This window comes from Giraffa tippelskirchi, chromosome 13, assembly GCF_054371585.1.
Source record: "Giraffa tippelskirchi isolate mGirTip1 chromosome 13, T2T-mGirTip1v1.2.pri, whole genome shotgun sequence".
In the NCBI taxonomy this organism is placed as follows: Eukaryota; Metazoa; Chordata; class Mammalia; order Artiodactyla; family Giraffidae; genus Giraffa; species Giraffa tippelskirchi.
Genome location: NC_137287.1, coordinates 53812774 through 53835499, shown reverse-complemented (window position 1 = coordinate 53835499; position 22726 = coordinate 53812774). Strand labels below are relative to the sequence as shown.

Genomic DNA, 22726 nt, shown 5'->3' with positions numbered 1-22726 from the left:
CAGACTTCACACTCCTCCTATGCCAACTGATGTATTCAGTTCAGAAGATATGTTTACTTTCTTAAGGAGGTCTAATTTACTTAGTATAAAGATGGAGCTATGCAGCAAGTCTGATATTGCCCATTACTTCACATATTTTGATTATTGAATACCACTGGAATACAAATTTAATAATTGGAACATTTTCATAACTACTTTTTGAAATTTAATTTTTCTCATTCAGCCAGTTTTTTTTTTACATTTTATTAATACCAAAGTGAAAAATGGCCTGTGCTTATACTACAAGGATCTCATGTGAATGCAGTCCTGATTGTTCAACACAGCAAGAAAATTCACTTTCACAGTCAACAAGTCATCTTACTCAGTAGAACACAAAGTAAATGGTTTATAACTTCAATATTTGCAAGGAAAATACAGTACAAATTACTAAAAAATACTAAAATATAGAATTGTGTTCAGGCATCTCCACTACATCAATCGCAGCAGTAACCTGAAATTTGAAACTTTTAATAAAAAGTTCTTAAATATAAATTATATGGCAAATGTACAGTACATTGCTTTTCTCAGTCTCTTTTTCCAGTGTTTTGCAGTAGAACAGGGTTCCTACCATCACCTCCCTTAGGCTTAAAAAAACCAAAACATGGTCTGCTGCAAGTCCTCCAGCATCATGAGTGTGAGTGATCTGAGTCTGGAATACCACTGTCTCTATAGCTTCGGTTACTACTGCTTTCACTGTGATTGTTTTTGTACAGATTCATTCCATTAGGAGGAAATATGGTGTGTATTACAAATTCCTCCTTTGAGATGGGTTCACTGCTTATTGGTAACATCTGAAAAGAAGTCTCCCTGATTTCCAGGATGGAGTTGTCCTTCTTGGTGCCAGCTTCCGCATAGTCGTCCTTTCTTCTCCTCCCTTTGCTGTAGGCACAGTTCCTTGAGAAGAGGGATCCATTCCTATGAACGTACCAGCACACCAAAGCAAGCAGGGCGATGGTCACCAGGGCCACAGCCCCACCAATGATGGCAGCCAGTGGCAAATTGGGGTTTTTGTAAGGTTCTTTCTCTTGCTCTCGATTAAGGGTGGTTGTAGGGTTGTACATTCGAAGGGGTGCAGTTTCAGTCTCAACACAAACAGGCGTTTCATCGAATAGATAGAGGTTACTGGTTTCCATGGGAACCATGCAGACTCGATAGGGTGAATCAGGCTCCAGGGCTGTGACCAAGTATTCACTGCGTTCTCCTGTTACAATTGTTTCAGTTATAGATCCAAACGCTGGGCTGTGGTCCAGTTTGAGCCAGCTGAGTCTTAAAGCAGTCATAGGTAGGACAAGTTTCCAAGAGATATGAATTGTGTCAGAGGTGACAGATTTCACAGTAATGATGATTGTTTTTCTTGCTGGAATCCCTGTGGTTCGCTGATCCTTAGTGAGTTTGGGGTTCTTTGTGTCTGGTTGTTTGGTCACAGGAGCTGGCCACTGTCCTTGAGCAGGATGCACTGTATTGGGAGTCCCAGTGGTTATTTGAATGGTGCTTACAACCAGGTTGTCCTTACAATCAAATAGTTCTGCATTGAGGTCCTTGATAGCCATCCCTCGAACCTTTTCTGGGGCTTGGCACATGAGCCCACGCACATTGACCTTCACAGGTAGTGATTGTAACCAGTCACGTACCCATTTCATCTTGCACCCACAATACCAGGGATTGTTCCGAAGAATCAATTGTGTTATGTTGTCCAAATCATCAAAGATACCCTGAGGTAAATTACTTAGGTTATTATTGGACATATCAAGTCGATACAGCTGCCTCAGATAAGAAAAAGCATTTGGGGGCACCCTATTGATATGATTATCTTGAAGATAAAGCTTCCTCAGGTTTGTGCCTGGAAGGTTTACTGGTGCAGCAGTCAGGGAATTCCGTACCAGTGACAGTTCTGTTAAGTTGACTAAGTTGAAGAAAACTTTATCACCTAATCCGTGGTTGTTCAGTAGGTTTCCATCCAGAACCAAGCGTTTTAGGCTAGTGAGACCTTGAAGAGATGGTGATGAGATAGTGGATATGCGATTATCATCCAGGCGGAGCTCTTCTATAGTCCTGGGCAAACCCCAGGGGATTGTGCTAAGATGATTACGAGATAGGAAAAGCAGCCTGAGATAGTTACTGTCTCTGAATGCCCCCTCTTCAATGCTAACAGCTGAGACAGAATTATCATCTAAATGTAATTCTTCCAGATAGGGAATTTTTGAAAGTGAATCATAAGTGATAGTTCTTATGTTATTTTCTTGCAGATGTAACTCTTTGACGTACTTTGGTAGGTTGGTAGGAAATTCATCTAAACTGTTGTGATATAGGTATATTCTTTCTACTTTCAGCAAATTTTTCAAATCTGATGGAATCCCAGCATTATTTATTTGGTTGTTCTGAAGGTAGAGAGTTGTAGCATCCTCTGGTATTCCTGTTGGAATGGATGTCAGAAAGCGATCATTACAGTAAATGAAGCCGGCATCACAGCGGCACACAGATGGACAGGGTTTAGCCATAACTGATGGCGGTGCCACCTGGAGGAACAGCCCAATTTTAGTCCCAATGAGGAAGATGCTCCAGGCTGGGCTGATCATGGTCAGCAGTGTTGAGGTCTTTACACAAGGTAGTTTCAGAGCCCTAAAGTGGAGTGAGTTAAAAAAAAAAAAAGCAACAGAAAACCATCAGACCAGCATACTTAAAATAGTATTCAAAATAGATGTGAACATTGAAACATCTAATAATCACTTTTATTAGTTAATTTTTTCTTGCATACTGAGTTTTTTTTTTTTTTGCATGCTAGCTAACAACATAATCATACAGTATTTTTACCTTAAATATTTCTGATATTAAGAAGTATTTTGTCCCAAATCTATTTAACTTTTAAAGTTTAATATAGTTTTATTGAATGTTTTAAAGTATTCTCATAGCACTTTATGTCAAGTTTGTGACCATTGGCCAAGCTAGTCGGATTTCTAATTTTTCCCTAATATTCATAATGAATTGACACATAGGAATATGATTTGTTATATTTAAAGATAATCATGTTACTGTTCTTAAAAAACAGAATTTTATATCTGCTTTTTACATGGTAAACTGTACAAGTATAGAAATGTGTAGTAAAAAAATCTATTCTCATACTATTCAGGAATAGTTACACAGTTCTGGAGATCCTGAATCCCAGTTAAGTCAATTGTTTGCTTTGTTTATTGATGTTATTTTTCTTTGATTATTAATATTAAACATTGTGAGATAGGCATTTTTAGCATGAAAATAAGAAGGAATTGTTTTCATTTACTTTTGGGAAGGAAAGATTTATATAGCTAATACATCTATCTTATCTAAGTGGAAAATTCCATTTCATGTTAAACTAACTTTCTTTTTTTCCTATTTTACTGTATGTTTTGTACTAGATGGTTTAATGGCTTTATGAACATTTTTCATTATATTCTAGCTCATAACATGATTTCACAATGCATTTATCTTTCTTCAAGTTCTAATCTAAAATATGATTCACCTTTCTCCATGGGTAGAGAATTATAGATTTATACTTATCTAGTGTGTAATATACTTTCTTCTGCACCTTTAGGTATTAATTAGCCTTTATAATTTCAGGCATGAAAATAAAAGACTTTAATATTTTCCTACCTTATTGAACGATGTGAGTAAATTTTGCGTGAGTGAAAATCCAATGCACATATATTATTTTCCTGGTGAGGGGCTGGGACTTATAAACTCTTGTTTGGTCCTTGGAAATGTTCTTCACTGTTTATTCAAGTAATTCTATGCCGCACACACCTCCAGATCAGGCTTGCTGTTGTCAATGAACATTCCAGCTGCGGTTCAGCATGGTGGGCAAGCTCATTAAAGTAGGGACCAGAAACAATTCAGTTTCCTGTGACTATGTAGAACACATGGTTTCCTATTTTTTTTCCTTTCTTATAGAGTTTCTGTGTGAAGGTTCCTTTTGTGTAGTTTAATTCCCTTAGTGGAAATTGCTCTCTTTGAAATTCTTATTGGCTCTTCTGTGCAATGTGGTCAGAGATAGTAACTTCAGATCCTCATGAAGAAAGCCATTCATGATGCTAAGGCCTGTATAGTAATAGGTTTTTCAGGCAGTTACCCCCCACCTTTATTCCCATCCAGGATTATCCAAGTATAAACTTTGTACAGTAGCTACATCCTGAGGTATGATTACCTGCTGTGAAATAGCTATTTCCAGCTTTTGCTTCTTGCTGCTTTCTCAGAATATCTGGTGCAGTCACAGGTTATGCAAGAACAGGTATTCTTTCAAGAGGTAAAAAAAAATTAATTCAAATATTCTTCATGGGAGAAATGGAAGCATACTAGATTTCCTTTATATTTCTGTTCCTTGAAATACACTGGACCTGAGCATCTCCTGTGAAAGTAAAATGTTTTAATCAGCTATTAACAAAGAACTTTAACATACTAGAGACATTTCCTAGAAATTTAGCTTCAATTCTTTCTTTAGGCAACACCTTTGATCACAGTAGTTGTTGAAAAGGGATAAGACAACTTCTCTGTCTTTTATTTCCCATTTTGCTATATAAATAAAGTGGGAGCCAAAGTTGAGTTTGTCACAAAATAATTTCAGTTGTTAACTGACTGCCAGTGTGACTTTGAATTAAACACAAAGCTTTAAATTAAAACGAAGCAAAGCTTTATGCAAGAGACAGTAAGCCTCTTCTATGGATTTTGAATTCAGGTCAGGCCAATCTTTAAAATTTCACTTTTATATCTTATGTAAAATGATAAAGTGTGCTAAAAGAAGAAAATAAGTACGTGAAAGAGGTAAGCAAAGCCATAACTAGAATTTTTTTAATGAAATGCCATAACTTTTTAGATATTTCTGAACATAGTTTTACAAAGTCATATTGTCTACAATTTAAAGAGTTAAAAAGGGTTTGCTTTAGAAGTTTTCTTTTGATTTGCTCAGTGTCTTGTTTAATTCTTCCTGCAGGCCTCAATTTTCCCTATTGTGGAATGTGGGCACTACAACCTTCCTCCTTAGAACTATTTCTAAAGGCTAGTTGATGATCTTGAAACTCTAGTTACTCAGGTATTCTTGGCCAAAGGCAGTGTAGAAGTTCAAGTCATAACATTTTTTGAGAAGAATACAATTTTTAACAAACTAAACTTGAGAAACTGTATTTGAAACAGAAAGGACACTATTTTAGTCCGTCTCCTTGTAATGACCGTTAGGAAAGCGTATCAAAACCTGATAAGGCATTTCTCTCAAGGTGCAAACAGGAACATGTCAGTTTCCAAAAATTATCTTTTTAACTTCTGAAAGAGGCTTACAGCTTGACCAAAGAGACTCATGATTCTAAGGATGACTGCTTTGTCCATTATCTAATATGCATGAAGATTTTGATGGGTGGACAGGGGAGGTGGGTAGTTTCAATATCTGTTACGTAAAGTTACCTACTCAGGGACTTTCTATACAGGTAAGGTACATTAGGGTATCATGGAAATATTTGACCCTAAAAGTAGATGCGATTTGTTTCTCCCTCAGTAATTACCTTGCATCTGTTCCAGAATTCAAACAGTACTCAAAGTGAATTTTAAATAGGACCAAGATTTGTGTTTCTGGCTGTCATTGAAAATTTGGATTCTTTTAGTTTATCACCAGATATCAACACTATCATAGATTGAATTAACAGAAGGAAACTGAAAAAAAATTACAGATACATTTAATTTATTATTTAGGAAACCTGAAGTAAAAATAGCAGTTAGCAGATGGATAAAGTAGTCTCTAGTGAATATTGCAAAGTGCCCACAGAGGAAAGTTTAAGTGATGTATTGCTTAATGTGAGGTTTTACAAGTAATGCCTTTAGGGCTTTGCTCATTATTGTTGAATTTCAGTGGAGTATTTTCTTGAAAACTTACTTTCTTGGTACGTGAAAATGGAAAACCAAGCTGTGAAATTATAATTACAATGTTACTTTAAAAGTATCTTCTGTTAAATGTTTTCTAAGCTTGAAAATTATTCAACATATAAAACAATTTGGTAAATTTAAGAAAAAAATTTAAAGCAATTTAGGAAACAGTTACTTTTGTTAAATTGCATTAAAAGCTAATTAAAACCATTATAAAAATCGCACAGAGAAACTGCTTAAACTGTTTCCAATAGCTGGGCATTTCTCCTACACCAGGACACCCTTTAAAGTTGAGAAGATGAATCTGATGAATGGAAGTTAAAAATTGTTGGTCAGCCTACAGTATGTACAATGTGATGATCATAATGATAACCAGAGATAAAGCTGGTAGCTGAAGTGTAAGTATTTTACCAATTCAAAATCCAATATGTATTGATTTTCACATTTTGTACCCAGAGAAAGGAAAAATATTCTACACTGGTATGAAAAGGAAGATTAATTTATGTTTGTTTGTTTTGTTTTACATGTGTGAAACTGCTTCCTCTGCTCTGTTTGAAGTGCAAACTCACATGGCTATGAATACAATGGGGGTAATAACGCGGGATTAACAGAAAGCCTGAAATCTCATTCAGTTCTCTGAAAATGCCATTCTCTTCTCCCCAGATTGCATTAAAACAAAAGGCAAAAATACAAAACATATTTCTCTGGAGAGGATACTCTTTCAAAAATGAAGATTCCTTCACAAGTTCCTACTCTCTTTACTTAAACAGTCCAGTGCATGCGTGATTGTGTTTCATATCTTATGTCTTCTCTTGCCTTTTTATATTTAAAAACTATAGTGCTAAAGAGGTTTGTTTTACGTTGCATATTAGAGGCTGTAATGGTCTTTCCATCTGAAATAAGCAGTTCTGCTCCCATGTTTAGACTTCCCTCTTTCTGAGCTGGCTCTACATATTCATGTGTATAGAGACATTGTAGTTGAATGTGACTGATGAAAAAAAAATGACCCCCACTGGCATGAACACTGTGGCCAGGTTTCCACAACATCGACTTCAGAGGCTTTATGTCTGCATAGGCTTGAAAGAGGCCAATACTTCTAAACAAAAAGGAATCGATCTTTTAGAAAAATATTGTTAATGGGGTAACTTGGGGGAAAACATAAATGGAGCCTTGGTTACTTAAAGGAATGTTTAAAGTTAAAAAAAAATCATATCATTACTTAAGTATATAGCATTTAGAACTGTAGCAAAAAGAAAAGCATAATCACCATACTGGTAAATTAAACTTATAATATGGATCTTCCTATCAATTTCTTTTTATAAATTAAAAAATATGGATTTTTAAAAATGCATTTATAAGGTAATCACATCCATGAAAAGTCACCAATTGATTTCCATGATACACTTAAAAGAGGTATGTAAATAGATAAGGATGCTATCATTTTGAGATATTTTAAGAAAACTAATGTAATTGAACAAGTTGTATCTGAATAGAATACTGATATTTATAGTCAAGAACATGAGGCAGTCTATAGGTTTATCTGATTCCTTCTCTGCTACTATTTTGGAGGTGGGAATGTTTGAGACGAGAAGGTATTTGGTATTTCTTATGTTTTGATCACTTAGATTAAGATTATATGTTGATGGTGCTAACTTCCTAAATCCTTTATTTGTCCCTTTGATTTAAATTGATTTTTGATATGAAATCATTGCTCTAAAATAAAATCTTAAATGGAGTAGAAAGTTTGGGGATTTTAGTTTGTTTTTAATGATGTGCCTCACATCATTGTCTCTAAACTATCCGGGGACTATTAAATATATTAAATTCAAAAGTGGAAAAGTATGTAGAACTTTTAATCGAAGTTAACTGTGTTATTTTGAGTAAAACCTTGAGACTGAAGAAAACACATGCTTCCTCAAGTTTATCCAAGTCTGTGAATATTTCTGGGTACACTGGAATTTATACAATCATACAGTATTAGGAAAGTAATTTATTTATGAAGGGTTAAACTGCTGCTAGAAAGCTCTACAAAATGATCAACCTCTGAATGTTATGTCTTTGCAACGGCAAATAGTATTTCAAATAAACTATGTGTATGGTTAAACTGAAAAACTGGAGTGTATCAGGTTAGTTGGTAGTGACAGCAAAATGCTTTCTAAGCAGCCTGTCTGGTAGTTAAATTTTCCACGATCATCAGATTTCAGGAAAGTTCCAATTCTTTTGTTTAATGCCAGGCAAGCAGAAGGACCTCTAACTCTCCTCTTGAGAGTCATGAAGTCTGGGTTTGCTGAGAGAGAGAGAAGCAAGTGTGCCTTTCCTTACTTGGTTTTATCCAGACTATTTTCTTGCCTAGAAGGTTTGTTTCTTTTATGCAAATAGGGAATGAAAGTTCCAAAGCAAAGGATTTTCACTTTCTCCTTTTATGTTACAGGTTCTTTTCCCCAATAGGTTTGTGATAAATGAATCTAATTTTGCTTCATTTATTTTGGCTTGTAAAGTTAAATCAAGCATCCTTAAAACAAAAAGGCAAACTGGGATGTTATCTTTTATCATAGTGAAGCCTGCTTCCTTATATGATATTAAGCCAAATTAAATAAGTTAGAGAACCATGGCTTGTAAGAGTGAATAAGAGATTAATTTAGAGGTTGGTAAAGGAGAGCAGTTGAGAGCTTGGGGCAGAGAACAAGCTTTAAGTTTGCATTGACTTTTAGGCAATTGCAATTAAAATTATGCTTATCCTTGTTAAACTACAAACATTTTCCCACTGCGAGCCTGATATTCCTTCTTCAGTGTGGTGAGTACAATTTGCTTGATATGGTATAAGTTTCTTAATAGTCAAATTTCCATACTCTAGTACAACACATATTTAGGTCTGCTGTGTGCCACGCACTGGGCTGGAAGATGATAACATCCATAATCATAAAAAACACCCTTTTTTTTCATGTCAGAGTTGAATATTGCTGATTTAAACCGTTGAAGAGGAGGAAAATCATCAGCACATAAACTGATCAATCCACAGTTCAGTGACACACTTTAAAAATGGGGCTTAACCAAATGTGGTCTCCGGGTTTTCTTTTCAAAGTTGCCACGGTAACTTGTGCACATGAAAAGTGAAAGAATAAAGAACAAAAGCTGTCATTGTCTCATCAGAGAGAGCAATTTCTCCTTTCTTGCATTTAAGCAGACTAATACCTGGAGAGAGCTTTTTATGCGTTCCTGACACTTGATTTGGGGGGCTAGGAAAGAGAATATGCATATGTTAAACAAATGCAACTTTAGCTGCTGCTTAAATTACGTTTTGTTCTTTTTTACTTAAAATCTGTTTTCTCTAGCTCTCTTGTTAACAGACATCAAAGTCTTGAAACCAGCTCTCCTATGCAATATAAACATGACTTTCAAATAGTTTTTTTAATGTGATGTTTTACCAAAGTTAGTCGTGTTGATCTGCATTCTGAAACTGGAAAATGCTTTCTGAAATGTATATTTCTGTTTTGGTTCTTAAGAGGCAGAAGGCTTTTTCCAGGAGACATTTACAGACCATCTCTTAGTTAGAAATTTGTTTGTTGACTTGTGATAAGTTTTTGAAATGGTGGAATGTTGGAAAGAGTTGACAAAAGGTCCTTTTTATGCTCTGAAGAGAAAACTGCACTTTGGAGAATTAATACTGCTGAGAGATTTACCGTAGAGTGTTTGCCCGCTGGGGGGTGGTACACTCTACCAGAACGTGGCTTTCAGAAGCCGCAAGTCAGATGTTGGCTGCTGCCGGCCAGTTTTCCTCTGGTTTAATTACAACAAAGCCTCCCGCTGAGAACAGTGAAGGCCTCTGGGGCACAAGGTGGGGTGGGAGGGAAGAGGGAGTGAGGGGAAAGGAGGGAAGAAATCACAACCTTTGAAAAATTTATTGAATCTTATTTCCCTCATTGGCTTCATTTATGCTGGCCTTCATTTGACTTTCAGCAATTAGTTATAATGCTATTACAATAAACTGGTTGAATAAAAGAATATTTAAGGGGGTTATTCAGAATTTTTAAGTTAGTCTTGGATCTTGGCATTAAACACATTCTTTGTTATGTAGCCCACCTACCTTAAAAATAGGGGGAAAAGTTAACCACTGAAATGGCTAGTTTTAAACCTTTTTTTTTTTTCTGATGAGCAGATTTAATCTAATATTGGTATGAACATTGGCATATCAAGAATAAAAACATAAAGAAGAAACATTCATATAGTATTAATACAAGGCAAGTCCTCTACTATTGATTTTTGTTAGGTTTAAAATTGTTCAAAATAATCCAGAAAGAGGAGGAAGCCTTAGGGTGTGTGGCCAAGAAAAGCAGAGATGAATCTGTCTGCAGTATACTTGTGTGTTTAAAGCTGATAATTGTATTTTTCATCTGGAGACACTGAGTGTTCATTAGGGTCTTGTGTCCCTAGGCAGGAGATGCTGAACGTAATTGGAGTTTCTATTTGATTGGGCAATATAGGCTAGAGAAGAAACTGGGGTAAAGATAATTAATAGCTTGCTAACAAAGTCTGACAGCCACAAGATTTCAACCAAATTTATTTCACACCGCTTCATTTAGCTCTGAAAAAGTTTTGATAGAATTGGAGGCTCCTTAATTAACACTTGGAAGCAAAAGAAACATACCTTCTATTTTACTGCCACATTCAGTTATGACAAATTTTCTTACTGTTTTTCTTCTTTTTAAAAAAAACTTTACTTGCTGCCCAGTTATATATTTCACAGACGTTATGTTTAGGGACTGTTTAATTGAGCATTTTGAACCTAAACATAATCGATTTAAAATGAAGGGGGGTGAAAAGCCCAATTAATAACATAGTATTATACAGCACAATTAATAACTGATGATTAGTATTATACAGTATTATATACAATATTAATGAATTCATTATGTTTATTCATTCAATAATATCTTTGCTGAATCTTGGGCTTGATATATTTTTGGCAGTATTCTATTTAAAAAAGAAGTTAGATGTGATTTTCCTGTTTAAATACATGCAGTCATATTTTTGTAACCCTGTTTTTTATTTCAGGCTAATTAATATATCTAGATACGTGTGTTTGTGTGTGTGTGTACATTGTATACATACATATATCTGCATACTAAGTGGCATATCTCTGATTTAATCTTCTTACAGATTAAAACCTGGTATATTATTATTAATATTGGTAGTAGAGGTAACATTAATATTTTGTAGTACTTTTAAAAGGTTCATTTCTTTCTTTCCTCATTTCAAAAGAGATGGGTATCAGTCATCTATCACTTGGAGGTCCTGTCTGAAAACAAATTCATTCTTTATGCTTATGCTGGTCAGGATATTCCTGTGTGATTGGGGATAAATGAAAGGCATAGCTTCAGCCTGTGCACTTTTATAGTGTCTTTATTCATACTGTTTCCTGCTAATGAGGGAACATACGTGTGCATTTTAGAGCGGATGGATTTATCAAGAAAATTTAAAATAGCTAATTGTTAAAACCGTTAGAGAATTTGGTACTATAATTGGCACATATCAAGGCTTTTTTTTTTCTTTTTCATTCTCAGGAAGTAAATAACAATCAAACCCCCAGATGTTGAGAAAATATAGGCCTGTTGCACTCTTTACTTCTATGCAACCATTTTGTTTCAGATCTAATTCACTGAAAACAAATTTTTTTGAGTAGATACAGTTAGGTAGTTTTTGAAAGCTTTGTGGTATGAAAATATTTCTTTCAATGTAAGATTTTCCTATTATAAGTTGCAAGTGAATGGATACTCTTGAGTATCCCACTTGATGAGGCTCTACTCATTTTTCCCCCTGCCACCCTGAAATCCCTGCATACATCAGGCTTAGCTTCCAGGCTGAGCTTTGTTAGTTTTTCTGAGTAGACTTTGCCAATTACTATGCTAGTCACATACCACATTTGCCCAAGCAATGGATTTTGGCGTTCTGCTGGAGAGGGGTTATGGTTTGTAAGAGAGTTTACCCCTCCTCTAAGTTGAATTCACTAGTTGAGATTTGCAAGCCTGGAATGCTTGAAGCAGCTCTAGCAGGATAGCAGTGCAAGCTTTAAAATCTAGGTGTAGCTGTTAATCCTTTCAGAGGCACATAAGTCTCCAGGAGTAGCTGGGCTAGCTGTGAGCAAGATGTATGCTTTTCATGTACTGCGTACTCATGGGCTGAGGTATTATTGATTTTCTTTCACAGTTGTAAAAACAGCAATTGGTGATCATACCACACATACAGTACACACCAAGTTAGCTAGACCTTTCACTTTCCTCTCTGTGAAAAAAATCTGCCTTGTGTTCTTTAACATTTAACTTTCCAACTTATTGTTTTCTATAAGCCTCTTTTCAAATAGCAACTACATGAGACATAAGATAGCCACTTATCATTATTTTTTTTCTTTAATGAAAGAAAGGTTTCAGGAAACTTCTTGCATTCGGCTGTAACAGTCAAATTTTTCCTTGCTGGCTTGCACGCACACACACTGCTCGTCCTGGTGACAGAGCAAACGTTCGTATCTGGATGCCTCATGATACCAAACCATTCCTTTCTAGAGAGTAAAACCGAGCAAACTTTCTGGGACAATCATAAGGAAAAACATGGGAAACACTTACCAGGAAGGCGAGAAAAAGCAATCCCATATATCCTGCTGCTCTAGCTGTAATTCCACTGCCAGGGAACTGGAGTAATAACCTCCCCCTCTGCCCAGCTCAGAGTCCAGTCCACACAAAGCCCACGGCAGCTGCAGGCTGAGCCGGTCCCGTTCGGATCACTCCTCCACTGAGGAGCAAGTAGGGGCCAGCTTTTCAGTTTGCTGCACAGCCCACCTCCAAGTCTGAAGTTAAAGCTTCACCTCGCAGTGGTTGAAGAAGGGGGTGATGTCATAGATGGGCAGGACTTCGCTGAGCTCGCGCTCAGTGAGGTAACTCGAGGATCAGACAGATGAGCTTTGCCAGCGCTAGAGGGAGTGAGAGCAGCCAGAATGAGGCACTTGGCCTAGCAGGGCTGGGATGCCACTGGTTGGCAGGTGGCCCTTTGGAATCGCAGCCTCTGCTGAAGTTGACTGCAGCAGGGTGGTGGTAGCAAGCTTATGAAAAATGCAAGACTGCTAGAAGACTATGCGTTACAATAGAAAGACACGGGTTCTTTTTAGTTTTAAGCCGTCTGTATTAGAAAGGAGTTAAGCAAAATCATATTTTCATTGTTGACTAGTTACAATAGTGTTATAAATGCGAAGGCTAGTAGCCCCAATGGTGAATATTTATTCAACAAACGAATAGAAAGCAGGTTCAAATAAATAACTGATTTATTTAAGGGAAGGAAACAGGAATTCCACAAGGGTAAAAGAAAAAAAAAAAAGGTAACCAGTTTTTTTTTTTTCCCCCTGGAGATAATGAGTAAGTTATTGTTTGTATGTGTTGGTTTTAGGAAGTGAAACTATTTTCCATATACTCCCACAAATTATTTGTGCATCTCTTTAGAGCCTAGTAGATAGATTTTTCATATATAAAGGGACTCTTCCTAAAATAAAAAGGTTTTGAAAAATTAAATAGAGTAGTTTTCTTCCTGATATGTTTTTGCTTTGAACATGAGTTAAGATTCAAACTTAAGATGCAAACATAGAAGAAAGAAATCTTTCAGAAATAGTTTTACTTGTATTCAAATGGTTGTATTTTAATTTATATATATGAGCAAACACTTTCTATTTTCAATTTTGATTTTCATAGACTGGTTTCTACTGTTTGAACAACAGTTGCTTTAGGCCCATACGTTTTCCACTAAATGAATTTCATTTTTTAAAGTCTTTGGGAAGAATTTTGCTTTTATATTTACCTGGAGGGCAATATCCTTAAACTAATATTATCTGCTTTATTCTCAGAGGTTCTCCTTTGTGCTTTTTAAAAGTTTCTGTGAGTGTTTGTTTCTGAAGGAGGCTAGCTAATTGTCTTTCCCAGGAGTATTTGATTATGGTCTCTTCATTAGTTTCATTTAGTTTATCTATTTACATGCCTCTTTGATAACAGTTTGGCCTTCTGAGTTCCTCTCCAAGAATGAATGATATCACAGTAGAAGGTGAACTCTTGATAAGAGGTATATTGACCTCTATTGTTCTATGATTGCACTTTTACTGGCCTCTGAGGGCAGACCCAATAAATACAGGAGGTTTAGAATTCTAATGTTTGTTGAAAAGCGAGTTTCTTAGAAATGTTAGGTAGCAAGAGTTGAATTGAGATGCAGCTACTGGGTGTTTAGAGGAAAGGGAGGTGGAGCTAAAGATAATCTCTCAGCTAAAGGATGGATTTCTTTTTCTGTTACTACAAAATAAACACATGGGTTAAATTGTTTTATGAAATAATTCTTTCTAGAAGCTGTTTTCAGTTGGGAGTTGATTATATTTAAAAAGAACTTTTTGCCTAGCCAAATTCCTATGTTTTTACATCTATGTTTAATCAGTTTTGTCTCCACTCAGGCAGAGCTTAAACAGAAAAGAAAGATAAATGGACAGTTTTGGTACTCAATATCCAAAAGAAGGTACATTGGCCTGGGAGTTAGGAGATCTGAGGTTTCCATTCCCTTGTCTGCCATTCAGAATACGACTTATTATCTGCTCTGGGCTTTGGTTTCACCACATGGCAAATAAAGGCAGCAGGGATTTATTGAATGCCAATTATGTATTGCTGGGTTTTTTTTAAGATGTGGATTAAAATGTAGAAGAGGCAAGAGATTATGAAAAAATGTAAACTGTACTAAAGGCTCTAACTTTGAAGACCAACTCTTGGATAGCTTCCATCAGCCTACCCTGTCCAAAAATATATGCCCTTTTGCTGCTTCCATTTGTTTTTGTTTTCGTTCTTTTTTTTTACTTCTTGCTCTTATCAGCTGTCTGAAATTCTGCCAGTTGGAAGTGAACTTGTAATAATATGTACCCCTTTTGAAATAAAATGTGCCGCCTCTGAAAAAGTTTCCTTGAGTTAATTCCGATTGCTTTCCTCGCCTCCTCTGTTACCTAAGGGAGGTTAACTTCAGTAAGGGGACGGCTGTCCCAGTAGGAGGGGAAGGAAGGCAGGTACTTTCCAGTGAGAAGCCCTTTAGGCTGTGATAGGAAGGGTGTGTCCTTCACAGTCAGCATACCTGGGCTCCATCTTGGCTTTACCACTTGACTATAGACAAATTACTAAATCTTTCTGAAATCATTAGTTCGGTACCTGACTTACAGTACCAAATGAGTGGTAATTGCTAGTATTGAGATGAGGGCATCTGAGCACTTGGAAAAAGGCGACATTAAGAAGTGGTAGAAGGAAACGCAAAGAGAGGTCAGAGAGGACCCATGACATGTTTTTTTCACACTTCAAAATCCCCCTTTGAAGTAGTAGTTCTACGTAGCCAGGAGATGAGGGAGGAAGTGGGCAAATAGTATATTTCCCTGTTGATTTTTTTTTTGCCTGTTGTCTTCATGCATTTCACGGTCCCATGTCCCTAGGATTTAGAACTGGTAGATACTTTGGGTTGAAAAGGCATTTGTCTTTTTTTTTGCATTTTGTTCAGTTTTATGGGTTAGCAAGTGAATCTTAACACTATACATGAGAAAATGAATTTCAGATGGTAAACAACTGGCTGGAATATAAGCTTCATTAGCATATTCCGTTTTGAAACTCTTGGACTATCTAAGCCGATCATGTCGATGAACTTTGCATTTTTCTGTTTTTGTGAAAGGTTATGAGATGTTCTCTGATGGAGGACAGAGGAGGTTGGATTTGGAATCAGGTTTCCTAGGCTCTGCCATTTACTTGTGTATCCATGTGAAAACAACAACCACCAAACCTCTTTTATAAACAGCTCCCAGAGGAAATGGAATAATTCTGGCCTTCCAACCTGCCTAGACTTAAGCTACCCCATTCACTCGTTCATTCATTCACTATACACAAATTCCTTTAATTTCCCTGTGAAAGAAGCTAGTAGGACTAGATGACCCCCAGACCTCCAACTATGATATTTGAAATTTAATCTTAAAAAGTATTAAGGTTTCCTTAGGTCTTAGAAAGAAACATTCTTGACAATTTTTCTTCCCCTCACCCTCTTCCTGAGAATAAAGTCTTTAAAGTTGTGTGAAAAACAAACCAACCAACAAAATCAGCTTAGGCTTTTGGTATATTAAAATGCCTTGTACTTATTACCAGTAAAGAAATTTTTGGTTGCAAGTGATGGAAAGCTTAAGCCTTACTATCTAATCAACGATTGGAAATCTGTTTGTTCATGGAACTGAGAAGTTCAAATGTATGTTCTGGCTTCAGGTAAAGCTTGATACAGTGGCTTGAAATATGTCAACAAAAATACAGTTTTTCTCTAGCTCTGCCTTTCCCAGTGTTGGTAGCCTCCTCGGGCCATATACATCAGATTCTTGGCAGCTCCAGGCTTTCCCCTTAGGCAGTGACAATTCCACATGTCACATTCCCATATTGCAGTGTTCAAGGGAAGATAGGTCACCTCCAGAAGCTCCTACACGTGCACAGATGTATGATTCACTCTTTCTCATTTGTTTAAACTTGATCACACGTTCATTCTTGAACCTATTACGGGAAGATAGCGGGATATGTTGGTGAGTTTAGTCCTGCTGTAAGAGCTATAGGTAGGGTTAACCCCACTCAAACACATGGCTGAGAATGGAGGACCGAGTTTGATCTGGAAGACAATTGGATACTTTTAGTTTGAGAAGTAAGGAACGGATGCTGGAGATTAGCTCATTTTTAGAGAATTGGGCATGCTGAAACTTGGACATGTTTTATAAATTTATAAACTTGAAGCTGCAGTTTTTATTTTCTTTTTTTTTAAGCCAAAATTTCTATTTAAATTACCAAAACATCTTTAAAAGATTTTTTTCTATTTGTAGATCCTCTCAAGTCTAGCCCAGTTTTTTCTGTCAACAGGTAGTGATGCAAGTCAGGGCACATCACTACTACATCTTAACATGAGCCTATGGGATGTTAATAAAATATATAGAGAGTGTACACTCAGCTATCTGTAATTCTGTGAAGTCAGGCCAGATGTTTAATGCACCAGTTAGAAACTGTACCACATTGTTCTGAACAATTCCAAAGGGTATTGGAGAAATAATTAGATTATAGCAGGTCACAGATGTCCTAGAATACTAAATGGTTTTAAAAATGCTAAATCAAACTGCTCTTCTGTTCTGATATTTGCCTTTTATTAGTCAACACTTAAAATGTACCTAAAAACAATCACATATCCCTTTTAAGTATATTTCCAAAACATACTGCACTGGAGTGAGATCTGTCATTACAGGACTTGAAACAGAAATCAAAACAAAACATCAGGTGGTTATTTCCCTGCCTGCCTGCCTGTCTGCCCACCCTCTGATCCACCCTTATTTTCCCCAACATCCAAGTTAGACTCTTATTACAGTTTAGGCTAGGGATTGGGAGAAAGATGATTAAAAAAAAAAAAAAAAAAAACTGAGAAAAAAAGCACCCCTTTGACCTCCCAGGAAAGAGGAGGAATTGTGGTTCAGAATAGATTAGTACCTGGCCACAAGTGATAGGCTGGGGCTATTGCAGAACTGAAGCCTGCTGATCCTTACTCTCTTCCCTTTTCTGTGCTTTCATGTCCGGCCACGCAGATGCTGCATGATCCAACTCCAGCTGATGTAGGCTATGTCCGTGACCCCTGCCACTCCCCAACGCCCTGTCACCCTTCTCACTTTGTTTTTATATAAAATGCAAAAAGCGACTTCTAAAATGGACCTTGTAAGAAGCAAACCTGGAGCAAGCAGAGAGTGAATTCTTCCTCTGACACACCGTATGTGGCCCTGGGAAAAGAACTTCAGCTCTTTCATTTATGAAGATGGAGATATGAGACCCATCTCGTTTTGCTATTATGGACTTCAATAAAGTAGGGCATTGTAAGGGTTCATTAAATCTTAGAAAGCACTTACTTATCAAGACAGAGCTGAAACTTGTAGATAGTTGCTTTTTATCTTCATAGTGGTGAGTAGGGCCAGGATCATTTCAGAAGGTGCAATCCACTACTGTTAAATTAAGCTATGTTCTTTAACAGTTTATCTTTGGGAAAAGAAGCAATTTGAGAAATGCTTCCGTGTACTGTCCTGGAAGCTCAGACCTTGAGATAATAGTATCTAAGTCTTGTTCTGAGACTTAATTACAAATCAAGGGACACATTCCTTATTCTTAGAAATGACTTAAAATATAGCTTTGGAGGAATGGCTTACAGTTATTAAGAGCAAATCAGTTCAGTTGCTCAGTCATGTCTGACTCTTTGTGACCTCATGGACTGCAGCATGCCAGGCTTTCCTGTCCATCACTAACTCCTGGAGCTTGCTCAAACTCATGTCCATCGAGTTGGTGATGCCATCCAATCATCTCATCCTCTGTCATCACCTTCTCCTCCTGCCTTCAATCTTTCCCAGCATCAGGGTCTTTTCCAGTGAGTCAGTTCTCATTGACTGAGAGCAGATCAATAGTCAGTTCTCACTGACAGAGAGTAGATCAATATACCTCTAATTATTGAGATATGTATTTACTAGTTATCATACATGTGGATTACCCTGGAGCCACATGATCCTTCTACATAACTCATTGTTAATATCTACCAAAGCTGTCAGAACTTGCCAACCATCTTATTGTTTCACTGTTTCTGGAGTATTGGTGCTAATTTTTAGGTACCCAAATAAATTTTCTGAGAGGAGTGTTTTCTGAAATAGTTGTGAGATTTATCTTATTTCCAAACCATCTCTGTATTTTCCTTGTGTTTGAAGTTACCTCTTTTAAGACTGATATTTTCCTAAAGTCCAAGTTACTTGGGCACATAAATATGTTTGGTGCTTCCCAGGTGGCACAGTGGTAAAGAATCTGCCTGCCAATGGAGGAGACACAGGTTCTATCTCTGGGTGGGGAAGATCCCCTAGAGTAGTAGGAAATGGCAACTTGCTCCGGCATTCTTTCCTGGGAAATCCCATGGACAGAGGAGCCTGAGGGGCTACAGTCAATGGAGTCGCAAAGAGTCAGACATGACTGAGTGACTGAGCTCATAAACAGGTTTAATGTTGAAAGAAACATATTTAAGGTAGAATCAAAAACTGAGGGGGTGACTCAGATGGTAAAGAATCTGCCTGCAATGCGGGAGACTGGGGTTCAATCCCTGGGTCTGGAAGATACCCTGGAGAAGGGAATGGCAACCCACTCCAGTGTTCATGCTTGGAGAATTCCATGGACAGGGGAGCCTGGTGGATTACAGTCCATGGGGTCCCAAAGAATTGGACACGACTGAGCCACTTACACTTTCACTATACTCAAAAACTGTTTTATATTATACCTGTTTATAAATGATCATGGAAACTGTTCCTCCTTGGCACTGTCTGGGAGAAGCAGATGTACTACAATTGATATTTTTTCCCTTAAGAATTGGCATGTATTGATTATCTGCCAAATTTTTTAAGGAATGAAATATTATTAATCAATTAGATTTGGACTAAGTGAATGTTTTACAATACCATCTATTTAAAATAAGTTAAAAATTATCATGGGAAATTGTCTTGAATATAAATCTACTTATTTAATAAATTTCCTGACCATGATTCATGACAAATATGTTATAGATTAAATGATGTCTATGGTCCCCTCTGTTTCACTTCCTTCATACTCTAAGTGATTCACCTCAAATTTGGGGAATTTAAAGACATTTATAATTCTTTCATTACATAAGTTTTTATTCCTTTTGTTTGACATTTAAAATGTATTAGTGCTACAAATTTGTAGGTACTTTCCTAGGTTTCATATGTGGGTTTCAAAATTAAGATCTAGAATTGATGAGTCTGGTTAAAAGTGCACAGATATTGCCAATATGTCTTAGTGGGCTTTTATCCTTAATAAATTGTTTTTTTTAAATGAGGATAGAGTTGATATGTGATTTAAAAAATGTTACTTTTTAAAAATTAGTAATTTTTGTTTGGGAGGCAGCTTGTTGGTAGTTTAAATCTCGTGTTTACACAGAAGCAATACGGAAGCTCCGTGAGTCACTTCCCAAGCAGCTCCTCTTTGTTTTCTTCAGTGGCCCAGGGAACAGACTTGTCACTCTGAAGTGCTCACCTGTAATTCTGTCCTCCCCTACTTCCCTGGGGTGAGTCTGAAATAAGCTTATCAGATCATAGCTTATTGACAAAAAGCAAAGCTTACTGGTTAACAAAAGAAGAGGAAAGAACAAGTAAAATGTAAATGACAGAGGTTTGATGTAAAAAAAAAATCTGGGTTAACATTTTTTAAATATTTTTTGAAAGTGGGACATACATCTTTTTATATTTGCTTGATTTTTACTTTATGTAAAATTTTGATTGCCATAAAAGCTAACAGTTTTGTTTGTTATAGTTATATGTTCCTTGTAAGCAAACCTTTCTATCATATTTTTGAAAGAACTTAGAGAAAAGTATGTTGCATCTTGTGTGCTTTCAGTATAATTTTCTGATAGAAAATAGATATGGCTTTCAGACAGAAAGTAGACATAGCTTTCTGATAGGAAGTAGAAATATTATAAATATTGAAATCAATTATTACAAATGTTAAGTAATTATAAGGATATTTTATATCATATTTAGGCTTCCCTTTTAGCTCAGTTGGTAAAGAATCTGCCTGTAATGCAGGAGACTCGGGTTTGATTCCTGGGTTGGGAAGATCCCCTGGAGAAGGAAATGGCAACCCACTCCAGTATTCTTGCCTGGAGAATTCCATGGACAGAGGAGCTTGGCAGGTTACAGTCCATGGAGTCACAAGAGTCGGGCAGGACTTAGTGACTAAACCACCACCATATCATATTTATATCCTGTCTTCTTCACTTAACAAAAATAGTCTTCAGGAACTTTTAAATCATATTTATTTCTTGTCTTCTTGACCATACAAAACAATATTATCATCTCCATTCTAATGCAGCTGAAATTAATTGCATAGCAGATGTAGGAACTTATTCTGAGTACTCTGAAGGTGGTATGTGCTGTCAGTCTGGTCACTTTGATTCATTCTTTGTTTCCAGACTCTTTAACCAACCTTCTAAAGTTGCTCTATCTACTAATACATATAGATGGGTCAAAACCATCTCCTGACTGCTAGATACTGGCTCCTAAGCAATCCCAGAGAACAGAGAAATGTGACCTTGGTCCATGATTGAGAAAGTCAGGAGAAATGTAGCCAATGCACTCTGTGCTACAAAGAGAGAAAGAGAGAAGTCACTTAGTCGTGTCCAACTCTTTGCGACCCCATGGGCTGTAGCCTACCAGGCTCCTATGTCCATGGGATTTTCCAGGCAAGAATATTGGAGTGGGTTGCCATTTCCTTCTCGAGGGGATCTTCCCTACCCAGGGATTGAACTCAGGTCTCCCGCATTGCAGGCAGACGCTTTACCCTCTGAGCCACCAGGAGGACTACAAAACTGTATTTGAAATGAGACTGATAGCAGCTAAGGAGGGAAAGGTTTGGAAGAGACATTAAGAAGAACTAGAGCTGCTAAATAGCAACAGTTTGAGGGGAAGAGAGCCACAATAGGTAGATTTTGAAGTTTTTACCAGTTACTATGGTGGTAAGTGCAAGCAAGAATATAGAAGAAATTCTCTGAGAACATTCCTGAAGCATATCATGAATTCATCCTCACTCATCCTTGTTATGAGTTTTTGGGAAGGATAAAAGAGGTTGCTGAAATAGAGACCAGTGAGGAAGAAAAGAGAAATTCATAGACTTGAGGAAACGAATAGTATGAGACTAGTATTCCAATAATGGTGATTGTATGAACAGACTGATGGGAAGCTAAGTCGAGACTAAAATCCTAAAATTTGATTGCTGAAGAGGGGGAAAGGTATTCAAATATGAAGATATGTTACTAACTTAGGTTTTTAAGGGACATGACCTTGCTCAGCTCCTACCCTTCCTCGGCTCTTCCAGGAAAGACTGTTGAGGCTTTCCAAAAGCTTCTTCTTGTAAGTTTACAGTAGAGTCCCTGGGATTCCCAAGTTATTATCTGTCTACATTCAGGAGTATAATCCCTTCAATAGGAAGGGTCTTCTCTACTTGGAAAGGAAACCACCTGCTTTAGGATGGTGAAAGCCAACATATGCTGAGAAAGTTAGAATGGCATAACTAAGCCATGCCTATTAAATGGAGTTGTGTACATGAGCCCGCAAGACACAATAAATCATCCACTTGTCCATTAGGAATATGGGGCAGCTCTCAGAGCCTTCTGGTTTGTACCCAGATTAACATCTAGTAATGTTAGTGGAGACAATGAAGTCATTCAAAATATGAAACCAGAATATATAGATTTTAGAACATGGAATGAAAGTACTGTGTCATTAAGAGTTCATTATAATTTGTGTCAGAAAGTACAGGAAATAAAGCATTCAGAAGAAAGTTATACCAGTTCAGAATGTGTCATCTACCATGTTGTGTGCCAGAATCCTAACAGGCATTTCTGTTTACACTTGGGTCTTCTGAACCTCATTCCTGCGTTTGACTTATCCTGTATGAACAACATCCTTCATTAGTAAACAAATGAACGCACTTCTTCACTCAGCAGTTAAAGAAAGCCACTAATTCACCTGTAAGTCTCAAGGATTGATTTTGGTGGAATTATGCCTCACTTGCATTTTTTTTACCTCAATATATCTCTAATATCCCCACTCCAGTACTCTTGCCTGGAAAATCCCATGGACGGAGGAGCCTGATAGGCTACAGTCCATGGGGTCTCTAAGAGTCGGACACGACTGAGCGACTTCACTTTCACTTTTCCCTTT

General features: G+C 36.9%; 2 protein-coding genes across 8 annotated transcripts in view; one reads left to right on the top strand and one right to left on the bottom strand.

The window, feature by feature from the left end:
* Positions 1–22726, top strand: part of MACROD2 (mono-ADP ribosylhydrolase 2) — a 2278672-nt gene that overhangs the window by 375991 nt on the left and 1879955 nt on the right. The window lies entirely within an intron of this gene.
* FLRT3 (fibronectin leucine rich transmembrane protein 3) lies at positions 368–18167 on the bottom strand. 6 transcript variants are annotated; one of them, XM_081556514.1, is made up of 3 exons: positions 17873–18159; positions 3667–4417; positions 368–2658 (listed from the first exon to the last, which is right to left on the bottom strand). In XM_081556514.1, the coding sequence occupies exon 3, from the start codon at positions 2613–2615 to the stop codon at positions 666–668; it is 1950 nt and encodes a 649-aa protein (XP_081412640.1). In that variant the 5' UTR covers positions 2616–2658; positions 3667–4417; positions 17873–18159; the 3' UTR covers positions 368–665. The 6 variants fall into 6 exon arrangements, with proteins under 6 accessions (XP_081412640.1, XP_081412637.1, XP_081412641.1 ...); XM_081556511.1 differs by lacking the exon at positions 17873–18159 and adding an exon at positions 12537–12759; XM_081556515.1 differs by lacking the exon at positions 17873–18159 and adding an exon at positions 12537–12759 and having other exon boundaries at positions 3817–4417.